The 19464-nt window shown below is 53.8% G+C and overlaps 1 protein-coding gene across 1 annotated transcript in view; it reads right to left on the reverse strand.

The window, feature by feature from the left end:
- PGBD5 (piggyBac transposable element derived 5) overlaps positions 1 to 11022 on the reverse strand; it is a 33425-nt gene extending 22403 nt beyond the window's left edge. Inside the window, exons 1-2 of the mRNA XM_077751654.1 lie at positions 10600 to 11022; positions 3482 to 3616 (exon numbers count right to left, since the gene is read on the reverse strand). Of these exons, the coding sequence (XP_077607780.1) occupies positions 3482 to 3616; positions 10600 to 11013 (549 nt within the window). The 5' untranslated portion in view covers positions 11014 to 11022. The remainder of the gene's footprint in view (positions 1 to 3481; positions 3617 to 10599) is intronic.
- Between the last annotated feature and the right edge of the window lie 8442 nt (positions 11023 to 19464).

Genomic DNA, 19464 nt, shown 5'->3' on the forward strand with positions numbered 1-19464 from the left:
AGAATCCCATGGCTCAATATAACATTAACTAAAGCATTGGCCAACTTTTCCCCACTGGATTCTCGATCCTTCTGACAGAGGACAGACAGAACAACACTGTGCAGGGACAGTCTCCTTGTGACCCCACAGAAAGGCCACACGCCTTCCAAGAGGAGCTAACCTGACGTCCCAGACTAAAGAATTCCAGCCTCTCACTGACAGGACTTCCCCCTGAAACTGGAAGCCTCATCTTGTGTACAAATCTCTTCGGTCTCCCCCGCTCACAGGGAGGGTGCACACAGAGGGGTAAGTGGAGCCTGTCTCCTTGGCTGGCGCCGTTTCTTAGAGACCCTCTGCCAATGGCCTCGGCTAGAGGGTGTGCTAGGGCTGGGGACAGTTCTTGGCTGGCCTGTGACACAGGACACAGAGTACACGCCCTTGAGCGTACCACATCTGGAGATGGCGGTGGTTGTGCCAAAAAAGAAGGCATTCGCTGTGGTCGCATGTGGTACAAAATGTCTGCAACCAGGGGCGCCTGGGTGGCTCAGTCAGTTCAGTGGCTGACTTCGGCTCAGGTCATGATCTCACAGTTCATGGGTTCAAGCCCTGCGTCAAGCCCTGCGTCGGGCTCTGTGCTGACAGCCCAGAGCCTGGAGCCTTCTGTGTCTCCCTCTCTCCCTCCCTAATATAATTAAACATTAAAAATTTTTTTTTCTTAAAAAGGGTCTGCAACCCAAGGAGCAACTACATGTCAGGATTTTCAGGGCCTCGCTTTATAAACGATCCCCTGCCTACTCCTTCGACTGCTATTGAAACCTGTAGTCAAAAGGCCTCCAGACCCTCCACGAGGCTGCTGGGAGTAGGCGCCAGGGTGCGGGCTCACGAGGGAGAAGACGGGCCTCCGTTAGCCTCAAGGGTTTCCACCGCAGGGATGAATACGTCTGGTTCTCCCGAAACGGGTACTCGAAACAAGGGGAGTCACGGGAATACTTTCCATTGAGACACCCACTGTGTGAGGGAAGAGAGCGCCCCGAGCTAGGCTGCTCTCTCTTCCTCCCTGGCTCAGAGGGCCCTGGGGGGGGCGGTGGGTAGGACGTGGGCTCCCGACAGACCGCAGCGCGGGGGCTCGCCAGCCCTGTGGCTGCGGTTCCCGCTCTGCCGCGTCCCAGCCTGGAGTCCTGGGGTAAGCGACTTGCTGCCTGGGAGCTCGCGTTTTCCCATGTGTCCCGGTCCGTGTACTGCTTGGTGTGCTGCATCAGGCTCAGCGGGTGCGCCTCAGCACCGGGCCTGCGGTGGGTGACGTTGGCCCTTCTGCCCACTGCCATCACGATGCCTTCTGCCGGGCATACCACATGGCCTGTCCCGTCCGCCTCAGGGAGCCTTCCTTAGCTCCCAGGTGCCCTGCTATAGCCCCGTATAGAAATTGTACACATGTTTCTAACACTGCACCTGTCACACTGTATTTATGAATGGTTTTAATATGCCCATCTCTCCGACTAGAACATTGACCTCTATACCAGGTGGACTGCAGGAAAGCCCTCTGCAGCAGAACCAGTAGGGGGAGAGGGAGAGAGAGAGAGAGAGAGAGAGAGAGAGAGAGAGAGAGAGAGAGAGAGAGAGAGAGAGAGAGTCTGTGTGTGTGTGTGTGTGTCCCCCTTCTCTCTGGTGAGAGAGATGGATATTTATTTTAAGAATTGGCTCACATGATTATAGAGGCTCAGTAAGTCCAGTAGAGCAGGCCGGTGAGCCAGAGACCCAGGAAAAATGTGTAGGTCAAATCCAAAGGCAGTTTTCCGGCAGATTTTCCTCGTTTTTACTGTAGGTCAGGTTTTCCCCCCTCCTCATTAAGGTCTTTGACTGATTAGATGAGGCCCACCCCCTAAAGAGTGTCGTCTGCTTTACTCAGAGTCTATGGATTCGTTAATCTCATCCAAAACACACCTTCGCAGAAACATCAAGAATAGTGTTTGGCCAAGTATCTGGGTACTGTGGCCCAGCCAAACACGTGAAATTAATCATCACAACCTATGAGCCCCGCTGAGGTCAGGGGGTAAGAGCAGAAAGGCTGGAGTCAGGAAGGAAGTGAGGCTGGGCGGGCACTCCAGGCACCTGGCACCCTGCAGAGCTGCCTGATGACAGCCTGTCCTGGGAACCGTACAAGTGCCAGAAAGTGTCACTTCGGCATGGAACGCAGACAGACGGCAGTGGGGCCGAGGATCATGCAGCACGTCCACCGCCCTGGTCACTCTGCTGTCTGTAACTGGGGCAGCTGGTCACTGCGCCAACCTGCCCAGGGGGCGTGAGACGAGCTGGGGGACACAGTGCTGAACGTGTCAGATCTCTGAGAAGGCAGGACCATGCCCCCACATCCCAGGGCCGGGCACGCCAGCTAACAGGCTACTCGGGAAGCATTTATTCAAAGGACTGAGTGTTCCCTACGAGGCATTACATAAAGCGAACCCCCTCCCATCCCCAGTGAGCTTCACTGCGAAGGACATACTAAGGTGGCAGGGGCCACCGGGGGCTGTGTGGGGACAGAGGGCCCATCCAGAGTAAATCCTGCTTTGGGGCAGGTCCATCCTAGCAACTGCCTGAAGCCTGTGCTCAAGCTGACGCAAGTCTGGGGTCGAGCTGGAGATCCCGGCCCCAGGCTGAGCGGAGGGTCCCCCAAGCCCCCGGGGAGAATGGGATGGTCCCTCTGAGCAGTCACGTTTGCCCAGAGCACGTGCACCTTCCCTGCTGGGGCAAAGGGATGCTCCACTGAATCTTCCCATGAATCCTCCTCTGGCTCAGGGAAAGGAGGGAGGGCAAATCCCCTGCGCCTGGGACCTGGGGCTGCAGCCAGGCAGGGGCAGCGAGGTGGGGTCAGCTGTGACCGACCGCAGGGCCGGCAGGCCTGACAGCTGGGAGAAGGTAGCCTGAGCAGCCCAGCGGGAAAAATCAGGCGGGATCAGGATCTGTCCCTCGGGGGCCACATTCTGTGCTTGCCGGCCCCCACCTTCTCCATTTGTGCCCTCCGCACCCTGGCCGATCCCAGCGGCTGAACACCTCATACCCTCCCGGTAGCAAAGCTCAGCCACTGCTTCGGAGACACATGTCAGCACCCGCCTGGACCACAGCAGAGCCAGCGAGCAGGTGGCAATGCCAGGGGCCGCCCGCGCTTCTGACAAATGCTCACTTAAGCAGCTGGCTCTTGATGGCTTGCGAAGAAGGACTTCCTCAATATGGACAGACAGCTGGCCGATCGGGGGTGGGAGGGGGCTTCCGGGACCACCGCACAGTGGGTTCTCAAGAAAGACAGCAGTCACCTCTTGGGCCCCACTCTTCTGGTAAAGTCTCTGGCCAACACTGTCGGGGCCTGAGCCTCGATCAGCGTTTCCTGCTGCTACTTAACCAGAAGGGCCGGACGGGACAGGAGAAGCACGCAGGGCGGTGCCGGCTGCTCATCAGTCACCGCGCAGATGGTCTCCCCTCGGCCTCCTGGGCCCATCCCAGTGCTCACCTGGATGATGAAGCCGGTGGAAGAACACTGCCTGACCCAGAGGCTGAATTTCCGCTTTTTCCTCTTTCGCAGTTCCCGCTCTGTGCACGTGGCGATGAACACAGGGTCCTCGTCAATCAGGGGTTCATGTAGCACCTGCCAGGGATGAGAGAGAGAGAGCAGAGAGGCTCAGCTCTCGGGAGGCAGCGCGTGCAGGGGGTCATCAGCTGTGGCCTCGATTCTAGTCTCTGCCTTTGACCAGCTGTGCGACCTTGGCTAAGCCACATTTCCCCTCTGATCCTGGCTCTCCTCATCTATAAAAGGGTAGTATCAATATTTACGCCAGCATTTTGGGGAGGACTAAGTAAGGAGCCATAGGCAAGGCACTTAGTACAGGCCCTGACATATGGTAGGTATTTAGTAAATGGAAATTTAAAAAGTAACTTAATTTTTATGTATTTATAAAACACACATTTTTATACATTTATACAGTATATACATTTTAAATATACTTATAATCATCTTATACAATAATAAGATTATTCAGATTATTATTATTGTTGTTTATTATTATTATTATTATTAGGGGCTGAAGGTTCCCAGGGCACGCTCTCACTGGACATGGCCACCTGTCAGGAAAGACCTTTCCACTGATGGGCAACCCCAACTGCTCAAAAGTTCTTTCCCTCACGGACTCAAAATTTACCTACATTTAACCTGAGCCTATTGATCTGCCTTCTGTCCCTGTGAGAAACAAAGAAAAGCATATACTATTTCTGTAGGTATTCCAGACGGCCCTCACATTGGCCCACAACCTCTTTGTATCCCGGGCCAAGCAATCTCTCTCTAAAATCAGCCCCTGACATGAACCCGGGGCCTGTGACCTTGTGGCCACCACCCAGCCTCTGGTTTTCCTCTGCATCATCATGTCCTTCCAGACTCTGGATTCCTGAAGCAATTTTTAAACTTATTTCACCTATTTGTTTCTTTATAACATGGTTATTAAGATGTTTTCAATGACAAGGCTATAAAGTAAAAAGAAATAGCATAATAAACAGGCTAAATGGAGGGGTCAAAGTTTTATGTCTCTAAAAGCTAAAGGTTTTCCGAGGAGACTTTTGGGTAAATTTAGGAAACTGCCACCCCTCTCCCGCAAGTCCTATTTCAAGCTCAAGTATGAACTGGCGTGTGTGTCTGGATTTCATCGAAACGAAGAATGCGGGAAACAGGAGGATTTCAAGAACCCTAATGCCCTAGACGAGGGGCCAGTAAACGGTGCTGGAGTCTGCCCACCACCTGTTGTAAATAAAGTTTTATTGGGACCTGCCACGCACACTCACTTACATATTGTCAGCGGCTGCTCCTGGCCTACGATGGCAAAACTGACAAGTGCCTCGGGGACCACGTGGCTCATGAAGTCTAACGTACCAACTGTCCAGCCACTGACAGCAAAAGTGTACCATCTCGCTCCCCATCAGTGCTTTTGGAACTTTAATGGACAGACTAGTCACCAGGGATCTTACTAACAGGTGAATTCTGATTTTTAGTAGGCGTGGGGCAGGGCCAGAGTTTCTGCATTTCCAACAGGTTTCTAGCGATGTCAGAATGCAGGCTGACGAGGGCAGACTGGAGGACAGCACTCAGCAACTGTGATTTGGACAGTACCTTCTCACCCATCCGTCAAGGCTACCTTGAAATCCATTAAAAACAACAGCAGACTTGTAGCATTCAGTCTGGCCCCCTTCAGTTTACCTGCTGTTGAAAGCATGTGGACATTAAACTTGGCCTCCCCCCCACGTCTTACGCTTATGAACGGGAGGGCTGAAGAGGCTGCAGGCCACGGGCCCTCATACCTTGCCGACTCTGTGGGCTCATAAAACATTCAAAGCCCCATTTGGAACCATGGGAGCAAAACGGACAAGACACACACACACACACACACACACACACACACACACAGCGGGGGAAATGGAACAGAGGGGGAAGGGGAAAGACGGCAGAAAGAAGGCCTTTCTGCTGGCTGCGTATTCCCTGCTCAATCAGCTCTGCTGAAGACACGTGACCTATTCACCCCCACCAAAGCCACAGTCCGTAAAACAGCCCTCTCTTCCTCCTCTTCAGAAAGCCAGCTTACCTCTAGTCCATGTGCATTTTCATAAAATCAGGACGCATTTATATTTCATCACGTGCCTCGCCCACGCAAACTCTGCGTGAAAACTACCCAGGGAAAACCGCGTCTCCCTCCTCCACACTCCCCACTGGCCAGCATCCCTCTGCTCCCCAAACATATTTCCCGAGTCCCCTTCTGTGGATGACAAGCTCATTTCGGGGTGCGGCGGGAGGTTATGGGAGTGGAAAGACAAAGCAACCACTTGTTACTTGTATGCTCCCTCCCTGAAAATATTCTATGGAACCCCTCCCTGGTTCTGAGGAAATGAAGCATCTCTCTGTTTTGCACTTGTGTGCACAGCCCTGTGTGGCCACATGTGCGTGACACGTGGCTGCATGGGTGGCTGTTAGACTGAGAACCGTCAGATTTCTGAAGGCTCTGCAAAAGCTCCAACTCATCCGAGAGGGTCACGTTTGATGGAAGGGAAAGGCTCCATGGAAGGCAGGGCTGGGGGCATGTGTGGGAGCAGAGTGCAGGGTGATGCCTGGGAGCCACAAGCATTTCCACCCCCACATGCCAGAGAACTCTTCCAACTGCCCGCAGCAGGCAGAGTGTAGACCCGTCAGAGGGGCCCCGAGGCTCTGGGGTGGCAGGTGGGAACTCAACCAAACTCACTGTTCTGTCACGTTCTACCCTGACGATGGCTCCAGAGCCCAAGGGGGGACCTTTCATCGAGCAGAAAAGCTGGAGAACCAGGAAACCTTTACAATTCCTAGCTTCTTCAAACCTCCTGATGGCTAACGGCACATGAAAAGATGCTCAACGTCACTCATCATCGGGGAAATACAAATAAAAACCACAGTGAGATGCCACCTCACACCTGTCAGAATGGATAACATCAACAACTCGGGCGACAACAGATGTTGGCGAGGGTGCAGAGAAAGGATCTCTCTTGCACTGCTTGTGGGAGTGCAAACTGGTGCAGCCACTCTAGAAAACAGGATGGATGTCCCTCCAAAACTACCCTATGACCCAGCAATTACACTACTAGGTTTACCCAAAGGGTAAAAAAATGCTGATTCAAAGGGACACAGGCACTCACCCCAATCCTTAGAGCAGTGTTATCAACAACAGCCAAAGTACGGAAAGAGCCCAGATGTCCTTCGACTGATGAATGGATAAAGAAGATGTGGTAGGGGCACCTGAGTGGCTCAGTCAGTTAAGCATCCGACTTGGCTCAGGTCATGATCTTGCGGTCTGTAAGTTCGAGCCCCGCATCGGGCTCTGTGCTATCAGCTCAGAGCCTGGAGCCTGCTTTGGATTCTGTGTCTCCCTCTCTTTCTGCCCCTCCCCCACTCATGCTCTGTCTCTCTCTCTCTCTGTGTGTGTGTCTCAAAAATGAATAAACATAAAAAAGAAAAAGATGTGGTAGACATAATGATGGAATATTACTTGGCAATCAAAACGAATGAAATCTGGCCATTTGCAGCAACGTGGATGGACGTAGAGGGTATTATGCTAAGTGAAATAAGTCAATAAAGAGAAAGACAAATAACCATATGATTTCACTCATATGTGGAATTTAAGAAACAGACAGATGGACATAGGGAAATAGAAGGAAAAATAAGATAAAAACAGAGAGGGAGACAAACCATAAAAGACTCTTAAATACAGGGAACAAACCGAGGGCTGCTGGGGGGGGAGGTGGGGGCATGGACTAGATGGGGGATGGGCACTAGGGAGGGCACTTGTAGGGATGCGCACTGGGTGTTACATGTAAGGGATGAATCACCAAATCTACTCCTGAAACCATTATTACACTAGATGTTAACTAACCGGGATTTAAATAAAAGTTTTTACAAAAGAAAGAACTTCTAGATTCTTTAGTCAAGGAGCAGAACAGGAAGTCTTTCTAGGGGGCAGACGCATCGCTGAGAAGAGAAGCAGGGCAGGAATGGAGCATATGTGCTGATGCTGGAGGCCAGAGGCTGATGCCCCTCACCCCGGCGCGGGCCCGAAGGACGGAAGGTCCGGCTCTGCACAGAAAGCCCAGTGCTCTCCAGTGCACGCGGGGTCAGGCTGCCTCTCTGCAAAGGAAGGGTAGAAGGACGCGTAGCAGCCCCCAGCTGGCGGCAAGACCTGACCCTGGTCAAAATCAATCACACACTGCGGTTCATGATTTCATCTCCCTTGGCTGACCCTCTGGCGCCTACGGACACAGAGCTGGCTCAATGGTGCCCACAGTCAGGAGGAAGATGGAAGAAGACGAGAGAGAACAATGGCATCTGATGACCAGCCAGCTGGAAAACCGGTCCAAGGGACTCGGACTTTCCCTCTGCCTCGGGTTCCTGTCTGTTGGGCGGAGCACAGTGGGTATTCTGTTTGCCCTCAAGACCCACTCTCCACCCCTCCTGCCCTGCACTGTGGCCTTGTAAACCACACCATCCAGGCCTCTGTTCCCAGCATGGGTTCCCAAGGCCAACTCGGAGGCCTGAGCAGGAGAAGGAGGCAGCCCCCCGCCTGCCCGCGCCCTCACCTCCGGGCTTCAAGGCGCACGCCCTCTCCTGGGCCCATGGCCGAGACCAGTTTCCCACTGTTGCCACGAGCATAGCCATGTCCCTTCACCCTGACCACACGCCATCCAGTCCCCGCCTCCAGTCCTCTTCAGCTGCCCTTCTAGAACACAGGATTCGCTTCCTGCTGGGATCCTGACCAACACATAGGGCGCTGGATACAGAACAGTAGCAAACCGCAGACACAACTTCACAGACACCACAGTAAACATAAAAATCAAATACAGAGTATATTTTTTAAAAAAGGAAAGAAGAAAAAAGCCCCAACATGACCCCAAACAAAGACTTCTCATAGGACCCTCTTCTTCCTCTCAGCCTCGACAACCTGGAAACAAAGAATGGGCGTGGGGGCAAGGAGAACATGAGCGCATCTCCGGGCTCTCAGGGGTCCTGGGCTCCTCGCTGCGCACCTGAGCCATGCAGGGGGAGGAGGGAAGAGCTGCCCACGCAAGCCGCAGTCCAGATACTATTGGCTCGGGAATGGGCCGGGCCAGGAAGGGACAGGCCTGTGATCTCAGCACTGGCTGGTGGGCACCCCAGCGTCCCCACAAGCTACTCCGGGCTCCAGGGACACATGCACACATGCTAACTGCCCTGGGTACAGGTCTCAGGGTATCGGACACTGCAGTTTCAGAAGGGAGACAGCACGAGGCTGGCTCACAGCAGCACACAACACACATGACTATAACCCTGGATAAGGCTGGCCTGGTCCTGGGGCTAGAAGGATCCTCGGCAACCTTATCTTTAGGCTGTTAAATACCAATCATCCAAGCAGCTGGTTGGTATATTCTCTAGAGCTACTCAGGCCGCAGCCTCCTCCAGTGGCTCTTCAAAGGTCTGGCCCCAACGATGGTCAGAATATTGTATTCTACCCCTTGCACGCAGCCGGAAGGGCTCTGGTTTGGTTCATGTTCAACCAGGCACATATTCAGGGTAACAAAAACGAATGTGCCTGGCCCTGTTATTTGGTCCTGCAGGGCCTGAAGGCGGGGCCTGTGTCCCCAAAAGAGCCCACCTCCTATTTGGAAGGTAAGAGACACAACTGGGGACAAGAAAGAATGGCACGTGGCTGCCCTATTAGTAGTAGGGAGATGCAGGGAAGGGGGAACCGCCACGGGCCTGCGGGCCCCGCACTGGGCCCCGGAGACTCCGTTTGTCGGCTAAGGCAGAGAGAAGAGGGAAAAGCTTTCTGGGCGCCAGAAAGAGCACTGCAAACACCTGGAAATCATAATGAGCCCAGCACATTCACAGCACAGCAGGGGAAGCGCTTCCAGAGATTGTTTTAAGGCTCCCACAGACCTGAAATAGGGCGAGATCTTCCCCCACAAAAGTCCTGTGATTTTCAGCTGTGCAGAGAAAAAAGGCAAGATACAGAGTCAGGGAAAGAGAAAAATATCAAAAAGAATTTGAGGTTATGAAGAAGGCCCTTAAAGGAAAGGCACGAGGAAGAGTGGGTAGATGGATGGCTATTTAAACGCATGAATAAAAATGATGTGAACTTCAGTTTCCACACTGAACAGGCCAAAAGGAACCGGACTCACGTGGGCCAAAAACCTCCAAAAGTTTTGGGTAGGGGCATCTTGGAAAGAAGCTGGTTTGCGAGAGCAGCAGAGCACTTTGGGGGATGATTCTGGAACCCCTCTCTCACCACAGCCAAGCGTACTTGCCACAGGTCAATACCAGAAGGCAGCGACTCAGGAGCCGAGGGCCCACAGAGCCTTCTAGGACCAGTTAGGGAGTTGGGGAGGTGTTGGGGGGGCCCTAACAGTTAGGTCTGGGGCTCTATGGAACCCTGGTACAAAGGCCCTGCCAGTGACAGCGTGCCAGGTGGATCTCCCCACCCCTGGACCTGAGTGACGAGTAACTCCCAGTTACCTGCAGGGCGGCTGAGATCTAGCTTCTTTCCCTCTGTCACCCACAAGGCTTCAGCCCCTCCCACCAGCCCAGGAGTACGTACATACTCAGAAAACACGGGAAAGCTATCATCAAAGGTTCTTCTCAATCTAAGAAAATTGGGCACTCAGGTGGCTCAGGTGTTAAACATCCAATTACTGCTCAGGCCATGATCTCACAGTTGGCAGGTTCAAGCCCTGCCTGGGGCTCTGTGCTGACAGTGTGGAGCCTGCTTGGGATTCTCTCTCTCTCTCTCTCTCTCTCTCTCTCTCTCTCTCTCTCGCTCTCTCTGCTCTTCCCCAACTCATGCTTTCTTTCTTGCAAAATAAATGAATAAACTTAAACATATATATATAAGAAACTTACAGGCCTGGAAAGCAGATCATTTGGAAAGAAAATGCCATTTAGGGGAGGGAGGGGGGAGGAAAGGGGGAGGCAGCTGCAGAAGCCCGCCTTCTGAGGTCTCTGTGGCATGGGCCCGTGAGTCCATCACCCCCTGCACTCCGAGGTGGGCCGGAGAGGCAGGATAGGGGAGAGCCTGGGGCACCCCCCACAGGCCTCACCTGGGTTTGGGAAGGCCTGAAGGCAGCGTCGAAGCCGTTCTGCAGGGAGTCAAGGAAGGGCTGGACCTTGTAGAGGCCGTGCGTGGTCTGGCTGGAGCGGAAGGCCACCACGTGGAAGTACTTGAGGATCTTCTCGAAGCGGGCCTGGCTCATGACCAGGGCGAGGCTCCTGTTGCTGTAGAAGCCGCCGCTCCAGATGCTGAGGACCGACTCGCAGTGGGAGATGCTGGTGGAGATCATGTAGCCCAGGAACGCCTTCATCTCCGTCAGCGTCACCTCGGCCCAGGCGCCGTCGCTGCCGAAGCGCTCCTGGAACTTCTTGGCGTACATGTTCGTCTGCACCACCATGTTCTTGAGCACGTTGTCGGGGACAAAGAGCTGGAAGAAGTCCATGGCACTTGCGCTGGGGGGCATCTTTCGGGTTGGACCTAAAACACAGCAGGCAGGGGGTTCACGGCTGCGACAACCACCGCAGGGGGCTCCGCGGGGTGCACCCTTCCCCCGCCCCCTTCTGCGGAGCAGCTGGCTGGCCTGCGCGCCCCCGCCTCCCCCCACCACGGAGCGTCCGTCCCCCACCCTGGACGGCGGCACGCGCGCCCCCTGCAGCCCGGACCCCGCACCTGCAGGCCCTCCCTCCACCGGGCATCCCGGCCCCGCCTTCTTCCCTGTCCAGCAAATTCAGACACAGGGACGCAGCGGTGGGAGGAGACGCACGCAAGGACACACTGAACCTAACACAGCGGCTTCACTGTGACTTTCTGGCTTTCGCTTTCTGGTAAGTTGACTTCTGTAAGTAAGAATGCTTTCACCCCTCGGGCCCTGAAAATTTCCACCCGGGAGAGACTGCAATGTTTATTTCCTGGTATTCTCCACGTGGCGATTTGGAATTTACTGGAGAAGAATCTAAAGGGGCTTGTTTAGATAATTTCACCAATGTAATAAAAAGCTCACATTTCTGACTAATGCAGGGACAACCTTTTGAAATACATAAACACACACACATCCACCATTAAGAGATATGGCTTTCAGTCCCATATATAGTGTCTTAAGCCAGGCTAACAGGATGAAGAGGTTTGTAGACCAGCTTTTTTTATTAAAAAAAAAAAAATTTCTTTTTAAAGTAATCTTTACACCCAACTTCGGGGCTTGAACTCACAACCGGAGGGTCACACCTGCACCAACCGGGCCAGCCAGGTACCCCTTGAGGAGACCGGCTTTGCAATTTCTAATCAAAGCCATGCACGTGTTTCAGATTTTTAACCACCACCACCCCCAACCTTTCTCTACTACTGAGCTAGGCAGTCTCTGAAAAACAAGTTTTTTCCACAGCAAAATAAGCCTGGCCATGTACACCCGACAGCCCAGGTTTCAGATCAGATCGATTGGGAAGGTGAAACCCTGAATTTACTTCTAGCTAAATGCACAGTCTTAGATAAATTTCCTCTTTCCCACGTGGAAAGCGGAACACCTGCTTTGCAAGGATTTTACGAAAACTTGGAAACCTTTACTGAGATGTGATCAGCAGAAATCCACTGCCTTGGGCTCCGGGCTTTCGAATGCTCTCATTGCCCTCATTTTACAGAAGAGAAAACTGAAGCCTAGAGAGTGAAGTGACCATTATATTCACTGTCACCAACCAGGTTTTGGAAGGGCACCAGGCGGTCCTGGTGCCGCTGGCGCCTAGCTGCTTTCGGAGGCGGCGGCCCTGGCTGAGGGGCCCTGGTGAGCAAGCACGGCCTGCGGCCCACAGCCCCACACATGCTCTTAGTGGAAATCATTTTATTTCAGCGAAGCCTTGCAGCCTCCGGTGGGTGAGGCCATAAATTATTCAGGGATAGCGCTCAAAGAGGAGGAAAACCAGCATTTTAATTGCTACATCATGCTGAGTCAGCAGAATGACATTTTCGCTTCCAAAAGTTACCTTTCAAGTAATTTTGCCTCCCAGGCTATTTCAAAATGGATTCTCACAGCAGACTTGGACCTGGCCAACTGTTTAATGAAGAAACCGGCAAGTTGCAGGCTCCCTCGTATCTGTTCAGTTTGGATTTACAGGCATCCCCTGCGGCCTGTTTGAGCTGTTCTGATTCCTCGTATGCAAAAGTGCAGGCACAGACTGGGAAGGAATGGGGGAAAGGCGGAAGGCAGAAAGCGCGATTCAGTAGATTCAACCCGTATCACCACACCAACCTATTTAATAATATGGCCCTGGGGGTGGGCAGCACTGCCCGCCAAGACAAGACTCTCTTACATTTGCCTCATTCACAGGAGCTTTTCCAGATATTACCCCACGTGATCCTCACAGCATCCTTGTGAAGTATCACCCCTTTCTGCAGGTACGGAAGTAGAAGGCCGGAAGTACAGGGATCCCACCCAAGGTCACTCACTCATACGTGCCTTATACTTGGGGCAACCTTCTTCCCACCTGGCCCAGAGCCGGTCTGAGAGCACCTTTGCCTGCTGTCATCAGGGACACGCCACTTCTGCTCTCGCGAGTGGACAAGAGGAATGTGGCTGTCTGATACACAGTGCATACACACAGCTTAAGCAGGTGTGCGGCCTCCAAACCCCGCAAGCTCCATCTACATCCGGCATGCACACATTTCACAGCGGGCAAGGCAGGGTTACAGTGCACAGCCAGAAAGACTTCTGAAGGGAGAAAAATGCCAAGGGAGCATGGAATTGGGGGTGGGGATGGGGGCGGGTGGTAGGAAGGAGCTGCAGCAGGAAGAGCAAGTGTACCTGGGTTTACCTTCATGTCTGCAGAGCAGGGATGGGGCTCTGCGTGTTGAGGATGCATTGCCAGGCTAGAGACTCATACCATCGCCTCCCTTCTCTCCCCTCTACACCCCACCATGTCACTCTCCAGGGCCCATCCACCATTGCCCAGCTGGCTCCCTCGGCCCCCAGGGGTCGCCTGCTCCCTCAATCCCAGCATGCCACAGCAGGCCCACAGCGTAGCATCAAGAACAGTTCAGTGATGCTCAGATCCCCCAAAGAGATTCCCCCACTCCCCCAAGGTAGAAACCGACCCCCTCTTTCCAGGAGCAGCATCTGCAAAAGCACATGTCCTGTTCAGCGGGTGGATTGCAACGCAAGGGCAGTTAGCGGAACCGCTTATTGAGAGAACACTCGTGAGTGTCTTATTGATCCTGGGAATAGAAAGGAGTAAGACCCAATGCGCTGTCCCCAGGAGTTCTCGGTGCAGGGATAAGGGCAGGGAGCAGACAGTGATCCAGTGATGTCAGGCTGGGGAGAGGCCGGTGCTCACAGGAGGGACGCTGAGTTCAGATCCTGGGGAGAGGGGGTGGAAGAGCCAGGTGAGACGGCTCTAAAGACTGGCAGCTGCAAAGGGGTGGGGGCAGGGAGGTTACAGAGGATCTCAGGCAGTGAGAACATCTCCCGCAAAGGCCCTGCATTTAGCAGACTGTGCAAGAGAGAAGACTGGCTGCAAGCACTGAGGTGCAGGGGCCTGGACCGGCCCCCCTCCCCGCCCAAGCAAGGCCAGAAGGACTGTGAGCTCCGCGGATCACGCTCCAGCTTCAGGAGGAAGCGCTGCTGCAGGCGGTGTGTGGGGAGGGCCTCAGGCTGTTCCCAGGGCCAGTGAGCCCTGGGGGGGACCAGAGGGGTGGTCACACAGCTTCCTCTCCCGGCTCCCTCAGCTCTGCACACTGCACGGTGCTCAATCTCCATACAGGTAAGCTGGGCAGGGGGAGCAGGCTGCGAGTGAGCCGGGGTACTGCAGGGGACCCAAACCCTGGGGCCTCATCAATTTCTCGTTTCCACTTGAACCAGAACACACACTATCTTACAACATGCTGTTATCTTACAACACGTGTGTCCAGGCTGAAACTCCAGATCCTCACTGTCCTCTCCCTGGGTGCCCCTCCCCGCCAGTCCCTCAGACACCAAAACCACCGTGGGGTCCTGTGCTGCTGCTTCCACGCAGGACTACTGTGTGTCATCCACCAACCCCTGCTCGAGCCTGGGCTGCCACCACCTCTGGCCCGGAAGACAAAAATGGCCTCCCCCAAATGGTTCACAGCAACGAGAACAATTGCTAAAAGAACATAAACCAGGTCACTACAGTCCCCTGCTTCATTTGAACACCCCTGGGAGCCCCCACTGCGTTCAAGCAAATCCACGTTCCTTACCAAGTGCTCAGGGCCCTGCATGGCCTGGTCACAGCTACCCACCCCCATCTTAGGCTGCGCTCCAAGTCCTGGCGACCACAAGGTGTGCAGATGGAGCTGGGGGCAGGCCCCGGCTCTGGCAAGCTCCTCCCACCACCCGGCCTGCCCCCACGCAGGCCCATCTGCAGGAAGCAGGCCTTCCTTGTGACAGACAAAGCGCCCCAGCCACAAGCAGAGAGCCAGTCCTGTCCATGTCCAGCCCGACTATGCCTCCTTTCTGCATGTATCAGAGCCTACGGTTGTTTGGTCAGGGGCTTACACACCTGTTTTGGTCTGCCTCTGCTGTCCCCCTCTGACCTGGCTGCAGTGTGACGGCCAACGTGAAGGCTGACTGTCGCGGTGCTCTAAGCCCCGCCCATAGTATGCTGGACACACCTGTTGACAAGGTGGATAGAGTGGGTGATGGGGAGGGCAGATGCCACGGCCCACTCAGGAGGAAGGGCATCTTTGCTGAGCCCCATGGAAAGGATCTAGTTTCCTGGACAACAGCCCATGTTGATGTCTGATAAAAAGGGAAAGAGAGGGGTGCCTGGGGGAGGCTCAGTCGCTTAAGCAACCAACTTCAGCTCAGGTCATGATCTCACGGTCCGTGGGTTCAAGCCCTGCGTCCGGCTCTGTGCTGACAACTCGGAGCCTGGAGCCTGCTTCGGATTCTGTGTGTGTGTGTGTCTGCCCCTCCCCTGCTTGTGCTCTGTCTCTCAAAAATAAATAAACATTAAAAGAAATTAAAAAAGAAAAAGGGAAGGAGTGCCAGACACATCGGCGTGCAGGAGGAAGGCTATATGGCCAGATTGGTTGGAGCGAGGAGTACAATATAGGTCAGCAGGGCTCAACTCGACTAGCTGGGCAGGGGGCCCGGGGCTGGGCACAGCTCTGCACACGCCTCCCTGAGGACCTCCGTGAGGTTTAAGAAGAAGGGTCAGCCTTAAGTCCTGGCATGGGAGACCACCTGGGAATTTGGAACATTTGATCACTGAGCAGAACGTGGGTCGGGGTGCATCACTGATGGCTACCCGTCCCCAGCTGGCGTGGGCTGGCTCCCTGTCTTGTTTTGTTCAATTTCCTCCCTCTCTGAGCTGGTGGAAACACCTCGGAACTCTTCTCGGCCCTCCCTGTCTACGGCTGCTGGTTAGATGACCATGTCCAGGCCACATAACATCTCTGCACCCTGGTTTCCTTACCTATCCGGTGGGGGTAAGAAGCAGCATTGAGTGAATGAAAGCCACAGGACTTTGCACACAGGCCACGGCTCATCCCGGCCAGTCCACCATGACCCCCACTGGCTGTGAGGGTCCCGTAGGAGCAACCCCTATCAGCTTTCACGGTGCCCACTTCACGACCACAGCTGCATGTGGCCCTGATCCCCTCCTTCACACTCTGGAAGAAAAGTGTGTTTTTTTTTTTCTAATTTCTTTTTAATGTTTGTTTATTTTTGAGAGAGAGAGAGAGAGAGAAATAGATAGTGCATGAACAGGGGAGGGGCAGAGAGAGGGAGACAGAGAATCCAAAGTAAGCTCCAGGCTCTGAGCTGTCAGCACAGGCCTGACGCTTGAACCCACAGACCGTGAGATCATGACCTGAGCTGAAGTCGGACGCTTAACTGACTTGAGCCACCCAGGTGCCCCAAAAAGTGAGGTTTTCTAAAGTCCAACCTTCTAGAGACAAAAGCATTCGAGATGAGAAGGGCATTTTGCATAAGCTGGCATTTGGGAGGCATCGACTGTCGGCAGCTCTGTGCCACAGAGAAGGGGCCCTTCATATTCTGAATTAAGGGTTTAAAATACCGAAATAATTATCTCCAGGCAAAATCAAGCAGATATAAAAATATAATAGAACATCCTGCATTATCACCAAAATATTCCTCTCAGCTGAGATGTGAAAAAAAAAAAACAATCGAGATATTACATTCTGTAAAAGGGTAACGTAGGAAATAGCCGAGCCATTGTGCTCAGTGCCGGCTGCAGCTGGGCCTTTATCTTGGGCTAAACTAATCCTTGTGTCCATCTCTCCACTTGTTTCTTTCCTCCCCCCGCCCATGGCTGACGTGCAGGACAAGCTGTCTATCTGACGAGCTGCTGAGGGCCCAGGTCTCAGCCGCAGATTCCAGCCACAAGGCTTCGTTCCTTGTTCAACCTCGTGGCTCATGGCTACATGACTGGTAACAAATGTCATTTGTAGCCAGACCAAGGAACGTCCATGCAGCGGTGGGAGCCTCGGGTAGGAGTCCAGGCCGTGTTCCTGACCTCCCCAGGGCTCAGCCTCCCCATCTGGGTGGCCCAATGGGGTCACGTGCACCTGTCTCACTGGGCAGCTGGGGCTGCGTCCAGCTCCCCTTTCTGCTTGGGTCTGACCTGCAACGCTGACCCACGACGTACCAACACGGGCTCAGATTAACTCAGTCCTTGACATGGCGCTTTCCCACTGGAGGACACGTGAAGCTCCTAGCCACCTTCCAGCCACTCGCCAGGCCGTTAGAGAACGTGCAGGAACCTGGCCAGGAAACCCAAGTATAGCCTCAGTCACGTAATTTATCGGTTGCAAGTCTTCCTTGTCAGGAACAGTAAGAGTAAACTGTGCGTGTGCGCGTGTGTGGCCTCCCTCAAGCTGACACAGCATGTGATGGGCAAAGAACCGGCAGTACAATGACGATTCTGGAACGTGACACCTGAGGTGACACCGTTCACAGGAAACACGGGCCACGGAACAGTGGTACATAGTTCTGGCAGAGGAGGGCTCATGTGCTGGCTACTCCAGACATTAAATCTACACCCCCAACTGGATGTCACGTGACAAAGGGATGCTTTTCAGAGAAGGGGTGGCACGCACCCACGCCTGACATATAAAGGCTTTTCAAGACAGCGCACCTTCAAAAACAGGGCACCGATAATAATCTTACACGAAACACGAAATTTCATCAATAGGTGACAGCCAGCTCAAGTACCTGCCACCTGCAGTGAGGGTGGGGTTCTGCTGGGCAGGGGGGGCCCCGACCATCTCCACATGCACCCAGCTAGTGGGGAGCAGCTGGAGCAGCAAGGATCAGCTCTCACTGCCGCACACCTGGGCCTGATGACCTCCCCCCCACTTTGGCGTCATCTCTCTCTGGGGCACTGGTGGTCTACATTCCAGGTCATGCACACAAACCATTCTCTGGACTTGGTTGGCAAACACAGATCAGGTCACACAGGCACGTATGGACAGAACAGGGAACTGCTATCCCTCCCACCAGATCTGGTTTCGGTGTAAGTGGTGAGGGGACAACACAGGGTAGGGGGGGTAGGAGCTGTGTGCCCAGCATAGACGTGGCTACAGATGAATAGCTCAGGTGTCAAAGGAACGAATGGACACTACCAGGTACGAAGCTTCATTGGGACTCTGACTCCCTTAGTGGCAGTCACCTACAGGCCAAGTGACAGGGCTATTCCGTGGCATCCGTGAGTCTGTGGGTCCTCCCGTGGCTAGGAGTGCTATAGACTTCAGCAGTCTGTGCGGCTCATGAGAACGACTGGTCTGGGCTCAGGCCCCACGCCCAGGACCACACTCATCCCCTGTGCCCTGGACCAGGTATATCCACGAGGACACTTCCCCACCAAACCCACAGATTTCACTCTTCCTTAGTGCTGAGCTAAACCACAGTGGGGAGACGGGCCTGAGGAGGCTGAGAGGCGGAGCTACCTGCAGCTGGGGATGGGGGGGAGGGTGGGAGCTGCTTCTGTGCGCTGCTCTTTCACTGTGAAACTGCAGTTTCTCTGGGGTTCAGTTCCTCGTTGGCAGATTTCCTCCCCTCCCTTCCAAGACTGACGACACGGTAAAGACAACGATGGAAGTATTCTGAGGAATGTAAATAATTATTGAAAAGTCTCCTATCATGATTCTGAAACAGAGTCGAAGACCTGCACTGATCTCCAGCTCTGTGGCTCACGAGGCAAGTGACCTTGGCCGAGTCACTTCATCTCTTCACCTTAGCACCTGTGGAATGCTATAGGCTGGGTGCCTTGAATGCAGAAATTTCTTTCCCACGGTTCTGGAGGTGAAGTCCAAGATCAGGGTGTTGACAGACTTGGTGTCTGGTGAAGGCCAATCTCTGCTTCTCAAAGGGCCATCTTCTCACTGTGTTTCTGTGCAGGTTCCGGAAGGTCCAGGGAGATCTCTGGGGTCTCTTTTTTTTTAAAAAAAACTTTTTTTAATGTTTATTTATTTTTGAGACAGAGAGAGACAGAGCATGAGTGGGAGAGGGACAGAGAGAGAGGGAGACACAGAATCTGAAGCAGGCTCCAGGCTCTGAGCTGCCAGCACAGAGCCCGATGTGGGGCTCGAACCCACGAACCATGAGATCAGGATCTGAGCCGAAGTCAGACACCCAACCGACTGAGCTACCCAGGCGCCCCTCTGGGGTCTCTTTTCTAAGATGCTAATCTATCATGAGACCCCACCCTCAAGACCTAAGCACCTCCCAAAGGCCCACCTCCTAAGACCCTCACCTTGGGGATGAGGTGTGAGCATGTGAATACCGGGGGGCATAGAAACGTTCAGTCTATAGTGCTTGGTGCCCCACAGTCTCCACGTTGGTAGAGTGAAAACGAAGAAAAGAACACCAGGAGATTCACAGTCAGGGTGCAGATGATGCAGGACGATTCACGGCAAGAGCCTGAGGCTTCCAGTGGTGGGATCAGAT

This window comes from Crocuta crocuta, unplaced genomic scaffold, assembly GCF_008692635.1.
Source record: "Crocuta crocuta isolate KB4526 unplaced genomic scaffold, BGI_CrCroc_1.0 scaffold59, whole genome shotgun sequence".
NCBI lineage: Eukaryota > Metazoa > Chordata > Mammalia > Carnivora > Hyaenidae > Crocuta > Crocuta crocuta.